This window comes from Oryzias melastigma, linkage group LG9 (assembly GCF_002922805.2).
Source record: "Oryzias melastigma strain HK-1 linkage group LG9, ASM292280v2, whole genome shotgun sequence".
Taxonomy (NCBI): Eukaryota; Metazoa; Chordata; class Actinopteri; order Beloniformes; family Adrianichthyidae; genus Oryzias; species Oryzias melastigma.
In genome coordinates, this window is record NC_050520.1 from 10,208,810 (window position 1) to 10,227,588 (window position 18,779).

The 18,779-nt window shown below is 36.3% G+C and overlaps 2 protein-coding genes across 6 annotated transcripts in view; both read right to left on the reverse strand.

Moving 5' to 3' along the window:
• The window catches only part of aopep (aminopeptidase O (putative)), an 85,490-nt gene extending 84,915 nt beyond the window's left edge, over positions 1–575 (reverse strand). For all 4 annotated transcript variants that reach the window (XR_002919590.2, XM_024275098.2, XM_024275099.2 and 1 more), the window contains exon 1: positions 459–575. The gene's annotated coding sequence lies outside the window, so the exon portion shown is untranslated. The remainder of the gene's footprint in view (positions 1–458) is intronic.
• Positions 576–1,693: 1,118 nt separating this feature from the next.
• dock8 (dedicator of cytokinesis 8) overlaps positions 1,694–18,779 on the reverse strand; it is a 51,607-nt gene continuing 34,521 nt past the window's right edge. For both annotated transcript variants that reach the window (XM_024275378.2, XM_024275379.2), the window contains 16 exons: positions 18,481–18,568; positions 18,295–18,391; positions 16,931–17,065; positions 16,639–16,791; positions 12,498–12,656; positions 12,320–12,420; positions 11,228–11,420; positions 10,593–10,736; positions 10,305–10,436; positions 9,891–10,025; positions 8,676–8,765; positions 7,432–7,668; positions 7,217–7,360; positions 6,055–6,161; positions 3,457–3,627; positions 1,694–2,658 (listed from right to left, as the gene is read on the reverse strand). In XM_024275378.2, coding sequence (XP_024131146.1) covers positions 2,607–2,658; positions 3,457–3,627; positions 6,055–6,161; positions 7,217–7,360; positions 7,432–7,668; positions 8,676–8,765; positions 9,891–10,025; positions 10,305–10,436; positions 10,593–10,736; positions 11,228–11,420; positions 12,320–12,420; positions 12,498–12,656; positions 16,639–16,791; positions 16,931–17,065; positions 18,295–18,391; positions 18,481–18,568 — 2,138 coding nt within the window. In that variant the 3' untranslated portion in view covers positions 1,694–2,606. The remainder of the gene's footprint in view (positions 2,659–3,456; positions 3,628–6,054; positions 6,162–7,216; positions 7,361–7,431; positions 7,669–8,675; positions 8,766–9,890; positions 10,026–10,304; positions 10,437–10,592; positions 10,737–11,227; positions 11,421–12,319; positions 12,421–12,497; positions 12,657–16,638; positions 16,792–16,930; positions 17,066–18,294; positions 18,392–18,480; positions 18,569–18,779) is intronic.

The window sequence follows — 18,779 nt, forward strand, 5'->3', positions numbered from 1 at the left end:
GATATTATTATTTTGTTTCTGCAAACATATGCATTGAAAGTGCATTAAAAATACTGAATCAGAACTGCTGTCCTTGATTGGCAGCAGCTGGAAGTAATACAGGATGTTTGCTATACCTTTCAAAATAAGAGTCGGGAAGTATTTATCGAAATGTGCTTTAATATTTAAGTGAAATATTTGGGTGTTACATCTCGTCAGTCGCGAGTTTTCAATCAAAAACACGAATAACAAATGGTCTTTATATCGTGAGTTTCTGTTAAGTAATCACTGGTGGCATGCAGGACACCTGTTAACTGCTGGAGAAAAGGTGGATGGAAGAATGAAGAGTTCAGCTAAGTTTGCATTGCCCCTTCCTCTGACATAAAGTGTCTAGAAACGTAACAGCGAAATCTAAACATTAACTACAGCAAAGAGTTAACTTTGCAAAATTTTGTAAAACATTTACACGGCCAACATACCGCAAATCCCGAGAACGTGGCTCTTCATTTATTCTACTACCGCGCTCGATGTTTGTTCTGTTGGAGTCGAATGCTGATGACGTCATATGGTCGCGCCCCTTGGCTGATTGTAGTTTTTACATTTGAGCAAATATACTTGATACAAACCTTAAAAATAAGCCTTGCAATGCTTATTAGTGTCGACATTGTTGCACCATTATGTGTTTTTCTGCAGTATATGCTTCTGGCTGTAAATTATATATATTTTTTCTGTTTTTCTATGTTTCATCATTCAATATATATATAAACATGTAAGCAAATGTCTTGTTTAGGTCTGTATGTCTATTAAAAGAATGAAAATAACAGTTATCTTTGAAGTTTACTGCACATAACCAAAGACTAATGATGAATCTATTTTTGAAACATTTATGCTTTAAATTAAGTTTGAAAAAGAAACATACTGAAAATTCATCCATCTGATAATTGAACATTGGTTACTGTCTCTTTTGACAGAGAACAATTTCTTAAATTTTAAGAATAAATTTAAATTGGTGCATATTGCATTGGAAGCAAATTTCAAATTTTTAGTTTCCATGATAGAACCAAAATTGATCAGTTTTTATTGTTAAAACAATATTTTATAACATCTGTGTCAAGGGTTAAATCCACTCAGAGTGATCCAGTTTGGTAGATATTATTTCACTGTTTCCTTTATTTTAAAGCATTCTCAATGAAAGAATTGATTGATGTTAACTTATGGAATAGCTCTCTCCTTAATAAATATTCTTCAAAAGCAAATGTTCTTATTACAGTTTCATTAAAAGATTTAGAAAAATAAACGACTCAAATAACAAATTAAAAACACAGGTAAATGTGTGACTTTATTGAGTTGTATTTGTGTTCTTCTTTTTAGTTTTCTGACAGGTAAACAGCCCCACATTGAATAAAACATTTGTAAGCTTTAGTGGATAGATTTTTTCAAAATATCAAAGTACACAAATTTTAGACATGTTTCAGGAAAAGGTTTTCAGTTTTAATAACAAATTATTTTGCAGATTTTTAAAATTTATCGAACTGTTTTAAAAACAGTTACTAATAAATAGCTCTTCTAAAGAGCATTAAAATAATTGTAAAGTAACGTGTACATTTACATTTATGAAATTTAGCACACCCAATAATACGTAGAAACTTTGATACTTCTCTTCTGGAATGCAATTTGATTTGTGTGGAGCAGCTGATCAATAGTCTGACAGCTCTTAAGTAAATAAAGGAATTTATTTGACACTATACATTATGGGAAATAGTCTGCTTAACAACAGTTAAAGTAATGAAACAAGACAATAAAAAATATGAAAACCACTTTTCTTTTTTACATACAGTATTGCTGACACCTGTCTAAAATAAATTTCCCTAATGAAAATTGCAAATACTTTTTTTATAAATGTGTAAACTTTTGTTTATTTGATGCTGTGACTTTATATACAAAATGTGAACTTATATAATTTTATATACACTACAAAGCAAAACACAGCATTTTGTATTAAAAAAATATTTTTTAAAAAAGATGGTAGGATTTAAGATATGAAACTGTACCCATTTATCCTCTCATAGATCCATCCATGCTGTGCCTGTGATAGCCATCATATTATTCATGAATGTTATTTCAAAGTTTCTCAAACAACCACAAATATTAAGGAAACTGAACACTGAAAGACTACAAAGTGATTTCAGCGTGACACAAAGTTTTTATCATTTCACTTGAATGTCCTTGATCCATTATTTACATATATTGCAGTATTATAAACATACAACTTTATCAGACACACATCTTGGTCAGCAAAGGTGATCAACGCAGAAAAAATGTTTGCAGCATTATTGGACTAGAAAATTTACAGCAAACTGCTTAACAGGCTACATTTTTCTGTGATTGCCACTTTACATTTCAGGTGCTTCTTTCTCCTTATACATTTGTTTTTACATTACAATGAAACATGGCATCAAAAGACAGGACATACAGCAGAAGTTGATGCCCTTGAAAAATATTAGTCCTCCTTTGTGAACACGACTCCCGCACTGAGAATTTCGGAGGTAGTTCATGAAATCCCATTCTCCTCCTTCGCCTGGGTGAGAAACATACTGTAACATTCTGTTGAAGCAACTTGCTGCATCTCAGGAGTTTTCCTCTTGAGCTCTGCGAAAACTCAAGCGTTTGAAGGACTCCCTGTAAAAAAAAAAAAAATAATTAATTAAAAAGTTATAAACCTATTAATTTTAATTTCCCTTAAGTTTTTTGCTTGAGAAAACCTAAACGTCACCCCTCTGGTCATCACTAGACAACTTTTTTTTTTCTTTTTTCAACGCAAAGGAAAATCTCCGCTGTAGTTTCCCGTACACTGATGGGATTCTATTTCTGTAAATGTGTTCCTGTTGGAAAAAGTTATTTTAAAAGAACTGTAAAATTTGTCATCGGCTCCATCAAGGATAATTTTCCACTTGTTTGTACTCGTTTTCCTGAATGTCTGGTAGAAGTTAGAGCAACATCTCTGCTGTTGTTTTCATAATTCTTCCCAGTTAGACACATTTGCATCAAATATTGAGAACCATTCTGAATGCTTACATTTAGTAGAAAAGCCACCAGCTTCCAACCCCTACATGGAACTGAATGAATACAAAAAAAGTGATGAATCTGTCTTAATTCTGTTTCAATCTATTATGAAACAAACGGGTGTTTGAAGCACCTTAAATCAATTTGAATAAACCCTTCAAACACCTTCTTTAAAAGAAAATGGAATGCAGTACAACAGAGATGCATCAAAACTGCATCAAACTCAAAAAGGTCATGTGCCCACAGGCTCTTTTGTGATTGGTGGTTTCATTCCTTTTAAAACCCAATCAAGCCATTGGTAAGAACTGTCCAAACATTAATGAATACAACATGTCATGTAAAAACACTGTTAGATTTCATCAACACTTTGAGTCAAAACATTCTTGGCAGTTTGACCTGGAGTTTCCCGTCTACCTGTTCTCGAGCCGAGGCCGGATGATGGGTTTATAAAGCTCAGGAATCTTCCTCTCCATCATTGGCCTCAGGTTCTCTCTCAGGCGGTTGTAGTTCTTCTTCAGCTCCTGCTGATACTCTTTCTGGTCTGATGTGATGAGATGCTTATTCTTCTCAACTGCCTCACCACACCTACAAGAAAGAGGACGTAACAGGGTTACAGTACTTATAAACACACGAGAATATGAGAGAATCAGGTTTAAGTGACAAAATAACCTATATTTTAAACTCAACTATCCTCAAATCTCTAGTAATTGTTTTTTTTTTTTTACTGTCAGCATAAAATTGGAACCCCACTAATATAAATATTTTCACATAGTTGTTTGATTTTGAGGTGCACTTTAAATGACACAAAAAACAGACCACTAAAAAAAAAAAGAAACTGATGTCTTTTCTGGGCGTAAAAAAGGACTTTGCCTCATTATGAAGAGATAAAATGAGTACAGTGCTGCAATGGTTTCTTCCTTTCAACATCCCATCAGCACGTCAACATGCAAAGAATCTGCAGGAAATTAAGGAAAAGGGTCTGATTGCAAACACATGTCAGAGTTTATCTCTGAGCGTCTAATGAAGGTAACAAGGAAACTGTCCTGTTGTGAAAAAATTCAATTTAAATACACAAGGGATAAGCTGCAATGACAGTAAAGTTAAATTTTATATAGTATCTCTGCTTCCTTTGGAAACTTTGAATATTTACTTTATATAATTAACACAGATTCTTTAGCCTGTTTAAGCCTGATTTGATCACAGAATTAATCTTACTAAAAAATAGGTTTTAATATAAACTCATATTAGAATTACTGTCATTTTTAGATATTTTAGCTTCTTTGGATAGTATAAAAACATAACTATTCTAGTCTTTAAATCAACTTTTGGCCCTTAAATTTACATTTTAACTCATGTTAGATATGTCTCTATAAGAGCACTCTACTATATTCATATAAAACAAAGTTTCCTTTTAACCAGCAGGTGCTAAAAATCCATTTCACGCATGTTGCCAAACTCCACAATGAAATCACTTCAATTTATCAAAAAAAAAAAATCCTATGAGTGATTGTGTCTCTCCTGGAGTCTTTAGGCTTCTGTATTGTTCAAATACATTACTTTTTTTTAAGAAAGGGAGAATCTTATTGCTTTTTTGCCAAGTCAAAATACATATTTTAGACAATTTTATTCTTTTGCTTTGTTGTTTATACATTTATCATACCAACACTCTTAGTTTTTTAACACTGAGTGGCTCAAAGTTGGAAAGGTTCTTTGAAGGAGAAAAATAAACTATGGTAAATTGGGGCAGGAGATGAACTTCAAGGTTTCAGAAGGCAATTAACAAACCAGCAGGGAAATTCCCTTTTTTGTTTTATTTTGAATTCTCTGTTTATTGTCTCATCCTGGCCTTTTCATCAGCCTTATTAAGGCTAAACCAAAGTCTGAATCTAAATCTCGGAGATTATACATTTTAAAAGAGCATTCAGATTGCACGCTGGTACCTGCGTCAGAGCAGGTTATGCCATTCATTAGGGCAGAACAAAGAAAATTGTGTAGATTTTTCCAAAGACGGGGATTTTCCCTTTGAATTAAATGTTGGGAAAAGAACCGGTGATTTGAACTTGAAAAGTTATTTTTTTCTGTTTTATGTCTCTCGTATAAGTTATTTTATATAATTTACCATTGATTTATCAGTAAGAATATGATCAACTTTTACATAAAAAACTGTGAAAAAAATGTTTTAGGACAACAATAAAAAAATTTTTTTTAAAAACTGTGACGAACACACTGTCTCATGACTGTACATTGAACAAACCTACATTTACAGACATTTGGTTGACATAAACTATCACACTACAGGATATGAGAATGTTTTTAGTTCAGAGAAAGTAAGATGGGATTTTTGGGACTGCAACAGCTCACGAGAATGACATTGAAAGCGTGCAGCTTGTTCAGATTTTAGACTAACTATAAACCTTCCTAAAAATCAAAGTAAATATTTGCCAGGCTTCTTGTACCAATCAAGGCAGCTGGAATGTGACATGGGGATAAGAAAATGAAAACCACCTCTTGGAGGTAAATGGCAAATTCCCAGAAGATGTGAATACAAACACTCAAATACATAAACACGCATAAATAAAACACAGCTGCAGAAAATCAGAGCGTTGTCATGGGAAGGCTTAAATTATTCTTTGAAAGCTTTAAAAAACATCTAAGACTTTGGGACCAAAAAAAAGTTTTTCTACATTTAGAGATAATATTTTTTGGCTCATACCTTGTCTCTGCTTGAAAAGTTGCTCATCAAGCAAATATTTTACATTTTCTGGTTCTTAAGTGTAATCTTGACTCCCTAATCCAGTAGTAATTTTGATCTTTCCAATCAATTTTGAACAGGACACTGCAACAAAGGTAGTCTTAAAGATTCTTTTCTTCTACATTCCAGCTGGTTTTAGTAAAGTGGTTAAACTAATGCTAACTATATCTTTTAAAACATATTTTACGGCCACTTTTTATTAGTGCATGACCTCGTTGCGATCTGTGTCACTGGGTGCTGACCCTTCCATCACATCTTACCTCATTATAAACTCTTTAAAACACAGACGCAGTTTATTGTGGTGACGGAAGAGCTTTGGATCCGCTGGGATCTCATTCAGGAAGACCTGGGCCACCTCCAGCGGGCCCTACAATGGAGCAAAGAGCGGAGGAAAGGAACAAAAAACAAAGAGACCGAGTTAAAGGAGCGAAGAAAGAGAAAGCTAAAACTGAGCGGAGGAAGGAAAGAAAGGAAGTGTTTCAGAGCACTGGACGGAATGCACCTCATTCAGAAAAAGGGAAATGACTTGCAAACTAACGCATAAAAGGGGCGAAGATGTTGAATTAGAACATAAGAAAGACATCAGACCAGAGAAGGAACCATGATTAGCCTTTTGAGCGGCTAATATCACAGCTAAACCTGCACATACCCACCATTTGGCTCTCATTTGTCCAGTACAAGCTCTTGTTATCCTAACTTATATTCATCATAAAACCACAGCATGCTCACACAATGCCTGCATCTTTAAACAGCCCTGATTAGCATCATAAATGCATCGAGCCTGGGCCTCCAAGTTCTCGGCCTGAGCTGCGGACCCACACACAGAAAACCAGCCTCTGATTGCATCGAGACTTATATGTTTACGAAGCTGCTGAGCATTAGCGTTATGTATACAACCATCAAGTCGGAGCGAGGGACCTGTCAGATTAGACGCTAGAAGATAAAGCATAAGCGGAGAGAACGGAGACGCTAAAGCTAGCATCATCATTACTCCAAAATTCACCGTGCTGGCAGGACCTGGAAGCAATCAGATCAAAGAGACCTCCGGTTCAGCACGCCACGCAGCGTAGACATGAAAGGAAGAGGGAGCATGAATTGACGTTTTAACTGAATTAGGTGGAAACCAAAGGAAGGCTTAGGGTTATGGATCAGGCGGAGGCTTTGATGTGTGAACATTGTCCGATGCCTCGTCTCCCACCTGCAACTGGAACTACAATGGAAACTAAATAGAGCATAGATAGAAGCAAATCATTCAGTTATTTCTCTCTATTGAAACAAAAATGAGATGTTTCTCCATGTGCCGCTTGGAGAGAACGGATATAATTTGGTCATTTATGATGTAAGTGATCATCCCCCTCACCACAATGGCTGTATGTCACGCAAACAGTTATAAAAAAGAGGCTTCATTCACAAGGCGATTACCTGGTTAACAGTGGCTCCCACAGAGCCTTGTAGCAGCATCTGCAACATCTTAGCATCTGGTTGTTCTCTATGTGTGGCAACTGCAAGCTCCCTCGTCTTCTTCTGCATGTCCTCTATGGCCACCTCAATGGGAGTCAGATCAAACTGCAAATACAAGGCAAGTAAGGATCTAATACTAAAAAAATGAAAGGACGTTTTACGCAGAAAGATCTGACCTCCTCTTTCTGAATGACGTTGATGCGGGTCTTGACATACGGGAAGGCGTGCATGGTGGTGAGGATGGTCTTCCTCTTGTACTGCTCGTTAAGTTCGCCGCGAGGCCGTCCGCTTTTGGTGAAGGGCGTGGTGTACATGAAGCGGCGCAGGTTGAAGTTCTTCTCAAAGTTTGTCAGACGATCTTTCATCTCGTAGTCATCAAAGTAAGGCTCCACATAAGTGATCTGAATGTACGCCTAAAGAGAACAGGTAGGTCATTTTCTTTTTTATATACCATCATTAACACTCTCTCTGAGTTTTTAAAAAAAGTTAAAGATTTATATTTCAGAAGACGGGTTTTTTGAGGGAATTCATTGACCTTTGAACTTACATAAATCTCAATTTTTTGTTTTACATAGTTTAATTTGCTCTCTTTTTCTTATCAATAAAGCATCAATATTATTCACAAATAATAATTCACAATCTTTTTTTCATCTATTGAATCTAATCAAGATTTTTTGACATGACAAATGACTACTATTATCATTCTTACTCAAACGGTTTAAAATATGTTAAATAAAACTTCACAAGTTACATTTTTTCCATCATAACAAAGATACTCCCCTCTTGGCATTTATTCTCTCACACTTCTAATTGTCCCTAAACTGGCTCAATAGCTTCTCTATAATCCAAATCACTTGAATCTAATTTTCATCTTTTAAGGCAACATTTCTAAAAGCCTACTCTGCTCTGATGACAAAGCTTTGAGGAAGCCTTTTGCCTGTTAGCAACACATTATTTTCTCTCCACTGTGAAATTTCAAAAACCTTTTTAGAAAAGGTCTATTATGGCCTAATGTATGGTTATTGATGAAAATAAACAGCCTTCTGACTCACACTGGCTCATGTTTGAGCACAAATCAAAACGGCAGAACAGCAGCAGAAAGCACAAACAACTAAAATATTTATATTTTTTCCAGCCACATTATTGAAACTACCTGCTGTTACTTTCAATAAACAATACAAAATAAAATATTAACTTCAGTGGAAAAAACAGAAAAGGTACAAAAATGCTGCCACATTTTGTGATTGTATACAACCCAGTATTATGTTTGCTTGATCTTCAAAGGGAACTCTTTAACCTGCACTTATGTTTAAGAAAAATGAATATTAATTAAAAAATAAAAAATACAAAACATTTATTTTTAAGCTTAGTTAACAAATCAGATTTTAAAAATATATTTAAATATATTAAATGAATTTACCTTATTGGGCTTGAGCTGTTTTCTGTCCACTGGTGTTGAGTCCTTAATCATCACGAGTGTGTCTTCACCAAAACACTGACTGTAAAAGTTCTGAATGAAGGAAAAGGAAAACTCAACTCAGTACTCCAATATCCACAAGTCATGTCTTGTTTCTAAAATACATCACACCAAATTTTTGATTTTTAATCCAATAATCTTATACTTGGAAAATACAATGCAACAGATATAAAATACAATTTCCTTATTTCCATTGTTCTAAAGGACTTCTTTAGAGATCCACTCCAATGAAAGTGATTTTGGTGTTTTTAACATACTATTATAGCATTTTTTCATGATGGAGGACATGTTTAACATAATTCAAGATTTAAATTGCATTTTTGAGTATTTCTTTATTCAAAACATGATTTAATCAAGAGCAGATGAAAACCCATGGTTTAAAAAAGCTCAGGTTTGTGATGCAGCAACTGGAAAGGGCGACCCAAACTCTTTCTGCTCCGTTCAGTTCCAATGCATCCACTTGCAGACAAATAGTAGGACTTTAGTAGGACTGCCACAATTAGTCGACTAATGAACTGTTAAAATAGTCGACTAATTTAATGGTCGATTAGTAGTTACCTTATTTTATTTGGAGTCAAAGTGTAGTTAAGTTAAACAAAGTTGTGAGCGTTCGGCACCAAAAAATGCATTTTTTTTTATTTTTTATATTTGAGTCAGTGAGACCAAAACTTTATTTTTTGTGAGAAATGGTTCCTTGTTTCAGATGCCGATCTCATTTGATTTAATCTTGTTTTAATACCTGAAACTAATGAAGGGAAGAAGTTCCATGATTCATTAAAAGTTTATCTATAATCCTAATTGTTTTTATATTTAGTTAGTTTAAAGCTAATGATGGTTTAGATGTGTGCTTCCACTTCGCGCATGACCCGATTAGTCGACTAATTGGAAAAAATAATGACTATAAATAAAGGTAGTCGACTATTAAAATAATAATTTGTGGAAGCCCTAGTATCAATGTAGGGTGCGCCAACAGTCCTGCCCAAAACACAGAGGCAAACAGATAAAAATACAATTGGAGTGAAACTCTAAAGCGGATGCTTAGTTAGATGTTATCCATTCTTTTCTAAACCTCTCTGTCGATATCTTTCCTATTTACCTCACTTCAATCTTAGTTCACAAATAACACAACTCTCATGCAGACGCTGCTTTGGGCCCTACCTCCAGTCTGTGGGATATCTCAGGCAGATGTGTGATCCCAGGCTCCTTGTAAATGAACTCTCTTTCATCCAGGTCGCCAAACTTGGACCCATAAAAACCCACACGAAAATAGGTTCCAAACATCCTCTTAAGACCCTGAAGGGAAAAACAAAGGGAGGATTTTATTCACAACCCTAAGTACTACGACACCACTGACAGGTTTTTCTCATTTTGGTAAAAGGCTTTTAAACCATCTTTATTGTGAAGAACGCTTTAAAATGTTTAAGTAAGAAATGCGATACACTTGTAAATTATTTTGGAAAGCTACATTTTAGGTATTCTTCAAGCTGTGTATCAAAAACATAGCACAAGGAAGGTTCAAAATCTCAGAAGAAGGCCATAAAACATCAGCAAAAAGTTGCACAATTATATTACCTTATTAATGATGTTTTCAAAAGCTCTCTGAAGTTTGTCATGGGTGAAAGCCAGTTTTCTGAAATCTCTGCGTGCCTCTAAGATTGGGATGATGATCTTGTAGACTTCGTTCACAGCTTCATAAAGACCACCCTGACAAAGACCACAAAAACATTTTTACTGAATTTAGTAAATCTTATTTTATTCACCAAGTTAATAATTCTTCAGCAAAACTGGTCGGAAAACGGCTTCAATGTGCAATCAAATGCTTCTTTGTTATTATCTAGGAATAAAATATTAATGTCTCACAGTGCTAAAGAGCTCAGCAGCCTGCTCCAGCAACCCCACCAAACCATTCTCTGTAAAGCAGCGTCCCGAGCACACGCCGTCCTCGTCTGGGGACAGGATGTCGTCCGACACGGCCGACTCCTCCAGCACATTGGGGGAGATGTTCTAGGGGAGAAAAATCAGTTGCCCGATCAATCAGTTAGACCTCTTAATCAAATAATCAATCGAATGGCTTAAAAGGACAAGCTGCAAAGTGGCAAAAGGAACTAATTTGACAGCTATCCAATCAATGACTTGCTGGCTGCTTCAAGTTCGTTTCCTGTACCCGAGCACAGCAGAGGTCTTCTGTGGGAGACAGCTCATCAATGAAACCATCATGTCTGTTGAAGCTGTTTTCAGCTCAGGGAAAATGGCACTTAATGCGTTCCCACAAGAGCTTGTTTGCCTTTTGTCCCTCTATCTTCAAGTGCAGATGCATTATAGCAAGCACAGATATTAAGAGACCTTATTCATGTGTTGACATGATGGGCATACAGCTCCCCCTTTGGACACAAATATACACATACATGAGGAGAACTGTGAAATAATTCTTATTTTTTCACATTAAGCCTCGCTGTAATCTGAGCTATTTAAAAGTCAACACTTCTATTGTGTACCTGGAAAGTGACGCTGCCTACAGGGAGATATTTGTGGTCCTCGAGCATGCTGAGATACTCGGCCACGAGGGCAGCAGCGTGGACCAGGCACATAGCCGCCTCGGTGTAACATTTCCTGTTGTTGTGCTTCTCGGCCATGTTCTGCAGCCAGGTCAGACGGAGGTCAGGAGACGTCTGGTAACCCTTTGCTATCCTGCAGGGAAAGAAGTGGCGGGAGAGGTCGCATTTTCACTCTTTTTTTACTTTCTTGTTTTTTTTTTAAAGGTCAAATTAAGATTCAAATCTGTCTTGAGAGCAACTTAGACTGCTAAACAGTGCCAAAACAAGTGCATCAGTAAAAGATGAGGCTATATATAAAATGACAAAATTACATAAAATGTTTATTACAAGTAATAGTGTGCAAATGTATTTGCAAAGATTTGTGCAACACATTCATTTTAATATTGTAGATTATAAATAAAAAGTAAATAATACTCCTGCATAAACCAAAAAAGTGACTCAATTCTGAAATATTTGTTGAAATTTAGGCTGCAAACACTTAAAACAAGTGTTACTAATGAATTTAGAAACAGTACACACATTTTTGAAATAAATACTGAATAATCAAGAAAGTGAGTTGGTGCACTAAATGTGTAAACAAATTTCCCCACATAAATGACTGGAGGTAAAAGCTGAGGTCCGGGCAACTAAATGTACTCTGCAGAGCTGCCAGACAGACACTCACCAGGTGACTTCAACCCTAACCTAAACACATAGGTGGATGATAAATGACACATGCAAGCGACAGTGAAACATGTTGAGGGAAAGTGCCAGAATCAACAGCTGAACATGTATGCTGCCTTTGTCTCAACGTTTCCCCTCCGTGTGCTCCCTCCCTCCCTCTGTGTCTCGCACACTGTGTTTACATTTGCATATACACAAAACCAGATCAGAGGACCAAACTGCTACCACATGGTAACCATAGTGAGGCCAGAAAATAGGGGGGAAAACAGCTCAGACTACAGAAAATTTGAAGCCAAGCCTAAACAGAAGGATAAACCAGACTGAGGTAGAAGGAGAAAGGGCGATAGTTGTTTAGATTTCAATTTTTACCTGTACATAAGGTCCATAAGCATCTCAGGGTCTTCCTGAAACTCCCTCATCTTTACCGTGTCAGACAAAATGCAGTTGAGGTTTCTCAGGAGCTCATCCACCTATCAAAAGCATAAAAAAGTAGCGTTTTGACAGGATGTTCTAACAAGAACACCAGTGTGAGTGTGTTGGCTCTCACCTGTGCAGGCAGCTGAGTAGTCTGCATCTCAGCATCCTCTTCAGCGTAGGCCAGGATGGTGCGAAGGGAGCGACGCAAGTATTCCTCCTGGAAGTCTGATGACTTGCCCACCAGTGATGCCAAAGACATGGTGACCTGCATCTTAATTCTTGAGAAGTTCTGTTAAAATTAGAGAAAAGTGAGCGTTTATTGTATAGTTTTTTGGGGGTTTTTGCCTTTATTCTCTGATTTTCCTTCAGCTTCAAAAGGTTTTGCTTTGAATGATGCATTTACTGTAATTACTAATCAAGAAACAGTAAAGATTGAATTTAATTGATTTTTGAACTTTCAGTATCCCTCCACTGCCCCCAAGGAAAAAAAAGCTTAACCCTTTCATGCCTCAATTTATTTCCAAATATACATAAAAAATATATTCTGGATTGCAATAAAGAAAATAAGTATTTGAACAACCTGTGATTTTGTAAGTTCCCTCACTCAGAAATCTGAATCTGGTCTGACATTTTCATTTTATGGGTGTGTCCACTATGAGAGACAAAATTTAAAAAAGAAATCTGGAAATTAAATACTTCATTTATATACTGCTGCAAATAAAGTTTTGACCACCTGAGAAAATCAATATTAATATTTTGTACAGAAGCCTTTGTTTGTGATTACACAGGTCAAACATTTCCAATGGTTTTTCACCAGGTTTGCACACACTGCAGGAAGGTTTTTGGCCCACTCCTCCACACGGATCTTCTCTAGATCGGTCAGGTTTCTGGGCTGTCACTGAGAAATAGTTTGAGCTCTCTCCAAAGATTTCCTATTGGGTTTTAGGTTTGGAGACTGACTCAGCCTCTCCACAACCTGGATATGCTTTTCACAGAGCCACTTCTTGGCTCATTGTCATGTTGGGAGATCCAGCCATGAACAATCTTCAATTATCTAACTGAAGGAAGGAAGTTGTTCCCCAAAATCCCAGAAAAAAATATTTCCATAATACAGTGCAGTTGCCCACTCCCATGTGCAGAAAAACACCCCCATAACATGATGCTACTACCCCCCCATGCATTACAGTAGGGGTTGTGTTCTGGGATGGTATTCAACATTTTTCCTCCAAACACGGTAAGCAGAATTAAGACCAAAAAGTTATATTTTGGTCTCATCTGACCACATGACTTTCTCCCTTGACTCCTCGAGATCCTCCAAATGGTCATTGGCAAACTTAAGACAGGCCTGGACATGTACTGTTTAGACAGGGGAACCTCCCATGCCATGCGTGATTTCAATCAATGACATTTTAGAGTATAACCAACAGTAACAGTGGTCCTAGTTCTTTTCATGTCATTGACCAGCTCCTCCCATATAGTCCTGGGCTGAATCCTTACTTTTCTTTGGATTACTGAGACCCAACAAGGTGAGATCTTGCATGGAGCCCCAGTCCAAGAAAGATTGACGGTCATGTTTAGCCTCTTCTATTTTCTAAGATCCAACAGTGGATCTGTATTCACCAAACTGCTTTGCAATTCCCCCATAGCCCTTTACAGCATTATGGAGGTCTACAATTTTGTCTCTGGTGTCTTTGGACAGCTCTTTGGTCTTAGCCATGTTAGTATTCAGAGTCTTACTGATTGAATGAGGTGGACAGGTGCCTTTTTGTACCTAAAACAGGTGCTTCTACTTAAGGATAATAAGTGGAGAGGAACAGGTATTTGAAAATCAGATTTCTAGCTGATATACACGTAATACATATTTGCAGCAGTAGCATAGAAATTAATTACTCAACACATCATACAATGTGATTTTTCAACTTTTTTGCTAAAATTATGTCTCTCACAGTCGACATGTGTAATGGAAATTATACATTTCCTCCTTCGTTTTCCTCCATGGCATTTAATGACCAACCTTTGTACACAGTTAGAAGCCACAAGATGTGTTTATTTCTCGCCAGGGGATTCTGATTATGATGTTGGAACACTTTGAATACGTTTGAACATTTTGTCAATTTTTAGACATGAAAACGTATGGTACTATCTTAAATTCCTAATTAGAGTTTGTTTGTGTTACTGTATAAAAAGTCATGGCTCCTCCTAACAAGCAGAGAAGCTGCAAACTCCTCTCCACACATCCTTCCAGTGTGGATCTCTTTTCTTTTTACTCTGTTGAATAAATACCCTTGAAAACGCTTGACAAACATTTCTTTACTCCATTGGACCTAACAAGTTTCCACCACACATGCACCGAAGATGAATTTCAAAGTGGGAGAACTTGCAAAATCACAGGGGGTTCAAATTTGCCTCACTGTAAATGCTACGTTGTGAATTAATGGCAAAGAGCGTAAAGGGTTAAAGCAACTTTTTTTTCAGTTTTACAGCTTAAATAAAAATGACAAAAATATTACATATTAAATATTATTAGGCAACAGAAAACATGCATCCTAAAGAAACAACTAAATACAGTTGCAATATGTTAAACTGCATAATTAATAACATTTAATGTTGCTATCAATATACTGTTTTGAACCTTTTTCTCACAAACTATTACAAAAAACCACATATGGTAAACAAAAAGATGGTTAATTGTATTAGCTGTATAGATGACTTCACTGTCTCTAAACAAGCCTTTAAGCAATGCAATATGAAAATAATTACAAACTGATCTTAATTATAAATCCCTGTATAGCAATATGCAGAGCAAAATGGTCGCTTCAAATAGGTTTTTATGAACTTGAAAAAGGTTAATGAGCAATAATAAGGACCCAATAATGCTTAATAGGAGCACAAATATTATTGTCAGTCATTATTTGGTTGTTTTTTCTCTTTCTATACATCCTTTAAACAAACCTTAGAAAGACAGTGGATCTGAAAAAAGACTTCTGTGTCTTCTAGAGGGAGGAACGTGTGAGAGAACATGTTCCCAAGTACGTGTGAAGTCCCATCAATCTCCAGCATGACCAGCTAAGCGGGAAATGATCTCCCATTAGCAGAGACATAATCACCAATGGATCATCTCTACGGCCCGTTTCTGTTCAACTGAGCATGGAGCCAGAGCCTAACCACCCATCACTGCCCTCGAACTCGGTGTGTGCGATGAAAAGTGGCTTAAACGATAGCTTAAGTCAACATATACTCCTATTTGTCTTTCTCTATCCTTGGGTTTCATCTGCCCCCCACCCCCTTTTTTTACTTCAGCTTTCCCCCTAACCTCTATAAAACTAGATATGTGGATCAGTTTGTTGGCAAATTGTCATAAAAACTGAATTTCTGTGATTTTTTAATCCATTTTTTGCATATCGAAGACTAAAATACAAGAAAACAGGAGGACAAAGACAGACATAAACAAAGGAAGAGGTAAGAGAATTTCTGCATGAACGAGTCATTTGGCTGCCACACCAATTTAAATCAAAGCTCCTTCCGTGGACACCGTATAAACATGGATACAGAGGCACACTGAAGGAAATACTCTCTATAAACGGAAAATGTATGTTCTTTCATTAAACCAAACAGACTGTAAACACAGGAAATATTGACCGCAACACAAGTAATCAAAAAAAAAAAAAAAAACAGAAAATGAAAGAAGATACTACATCTTATACTGTCCCTGGATTTAGATCTGCTTTTCTTCATTTTCTACTATCACAGCTTCCCTATCTCCATCGGGATCTTCCCTCCAGGTCCTTTTAAATTCCCTGCCTCTTTGCCCTTAAGCCAAACACACACACTTCCACAGTGCCACACATGTGAGCTACAACATGGAGGGCGTCTGTCATTAGTTAGAAGGGGTTCGAAACATGGCGGAGGAGACAGTGACATATCGCTTTGCTCTGTACTTAGAGACACATCCTTCAGCAGAAACTTTCTGCGGGATGCTCAAAATAGACATGGAATAGACATTAAAGCTGAGCAGGAGAGGAAGAGCAAGGAAGATAAAATAAAGATCTAAGTGACTCCCGGCAACAGCATATCTTCATAAGAACAGGGATAACAAGCACTTCTGAACTTTTATGTGCACTCAAATTAAAATTAATTTGACATTAATGCTAAATCGTATGTAAGATCCCATACAAGATATTGTAAATGTCTTTTTTTCATATATTCCTGGTCTTCACAAGAACTTAAAAGTATTTTAGTTGTGATAGGTCATTTGGTGATTGTGCACTTACGCTGGCATTGCTGTAGCTGTATCTCATGATGAGATAGAGAGTGGCACAGGCCTGGCTTCGGTTCTCATCAACAGGGCTGCTGCAGTACTGGAGGACCTTCTGGCACAGGTCTGCACACTGCTCTGCCTCCTCCTCAAACAGCAGGTCTCCGAACTGCACACACATGCATACATAACAGCCTTTATATCCATGCACACTATTAATTATTTGTTTAGCTTAAAGATGTTTTTTTTTTCATTTTGAATAAATACAGCTTTAACACACACATTAAAGTCACTTCTAGAGAAAATACCTTGACGACGAGTGCTCTGAGTGTGCTGAAAGTGTGAGAGAGGTAAGTGGTGCTCTGGTTGCAGGTGATGGAGTGAAGCAACACTTTCAACACTCCACCCACTACACTGTCCTTACACTCTGCCAATGGCACTGCCTAAAAGGGAGACAGAAAGAAAATGTGCCCTTTTTGTTAGATAAACAGTACCATCAGAGGATAAAAGTGAGTAACCTGTTAAATAACAACAAAGTGGGCTTTTAAAAAGCCACAAAACAATTTCTGCGTGCCCTTGTGGCTTTATAAAGAAAATGATTTTCAATACTCAGCTTAAATCTTCATTAATGCAGAACATTTTTACCATCCTTCACAGGAAAAAGCCATGATGAAATATTTAAGTTTAAATAGGAAAACTAAAATGTTCTTCATTGATTGCCATAAAACTTGGTTAAGTTACTGAAACATTTTCGTTTCACAAATCTTCAGAAAGAAGACTTTGCCAAGATGTATTATTTAAAAAAAGAGAGAAATGTTGTTGATCAACTGAATATGTTTTATGTAATAAAAATCAATCTACTGTTCATTTTTTACCCACTTCGAACAGTTATTACTAAAATAACTGGCATGTCATATTTATTTATTTTAACAAAGTTTTTGAATAATTTATCCTCTAAGTTTTACGCAGAAAACGTCATTTAATTTAATCTAAACTATTTTCCAAATATTATATCATAACAGTTAAATCTTTAAGAAATGATATTACAGAAGCATAATCCTGATAGAATGAGAACCAACCGAAGTTTTTTTAAATAGTACTTTTATATATAAATAACAATAAAGCGCCTACAAATAGATCAAAAACTGCTTCAAAACATAATAAAATATGAAATAATCATGTAAAACAGCAAACCTAGTTCAAGAGTCATATTTAAACAAACCCTAAAATAACAGTAGCAATGAACTCAAATGACAGTCCTCTACATGAAGGAAGTTTACTCTGAAAAGTGAGTAGATTCTTATAAATATTCAAAGGAGCAAACTCCTGGACTGGAAAACTGTTAGACGTGACTTTTAAGTAACCCAGGAGTTTCCAGGAACTCCACAGTTAGCAGGAGCACAGAGTAAGAAATGTAATCCAATCAAAATGATTACACAACCAAAGGATGAAAGCACCTATGTATACAGAAAGTCACAGCATAAACATTTATTGTATTTTCAATATCAACAACCCTTCCATTTAGGGAGACTTTGTGATGTTTAATGGACTAAATAGAAAACTTTGATCATTACTGTAAGGTTTTTACACTGTCCCAGCATTCAGACTATTTATGACTCAACAAGTGTTTTTATGAATCTTTCCTCAGAATATGGCCTAAAAAGGATCAAACCTGAATGATGGTTTCCAAAATGTCCAACAGTATGAGGTTAGCCTCTGTGGCCAAGTTCCCACTAATGAGAGCCTCTTGGTCCAACTCTGCTTTAGTCCTGAAGGAGAGGGAAAAAAAGGAAATTGGAAAAAAGAAAAAAAACGTACTAACTGAAGGAAGAGAGCTCAAATGTAGAAGCAAACGTACTTATCGTGTTTGTCGGTTGTTTGCCTCCACTGAGTGCGGTCTTTATTCCAGCGCAGGTTCTCTCTCTGACCCACAGTCCTATCCATCCCTGACACATTCAAAAGTAGATCAATGTTAAGCTAAATAAGAAAAAAACTATACATATTGCAACAGAAATAATGTTTGTCTACTGAGTTTATTGCCATGAATTACCAAAAGTTTTCTTCGTTATTTTATAGTCAGATGCACAAACTGATTAAACTGTTAATGTGTTGACCTGAAAATGATTTAGGCCAAGCTTCAGTTGCCATATATTCATT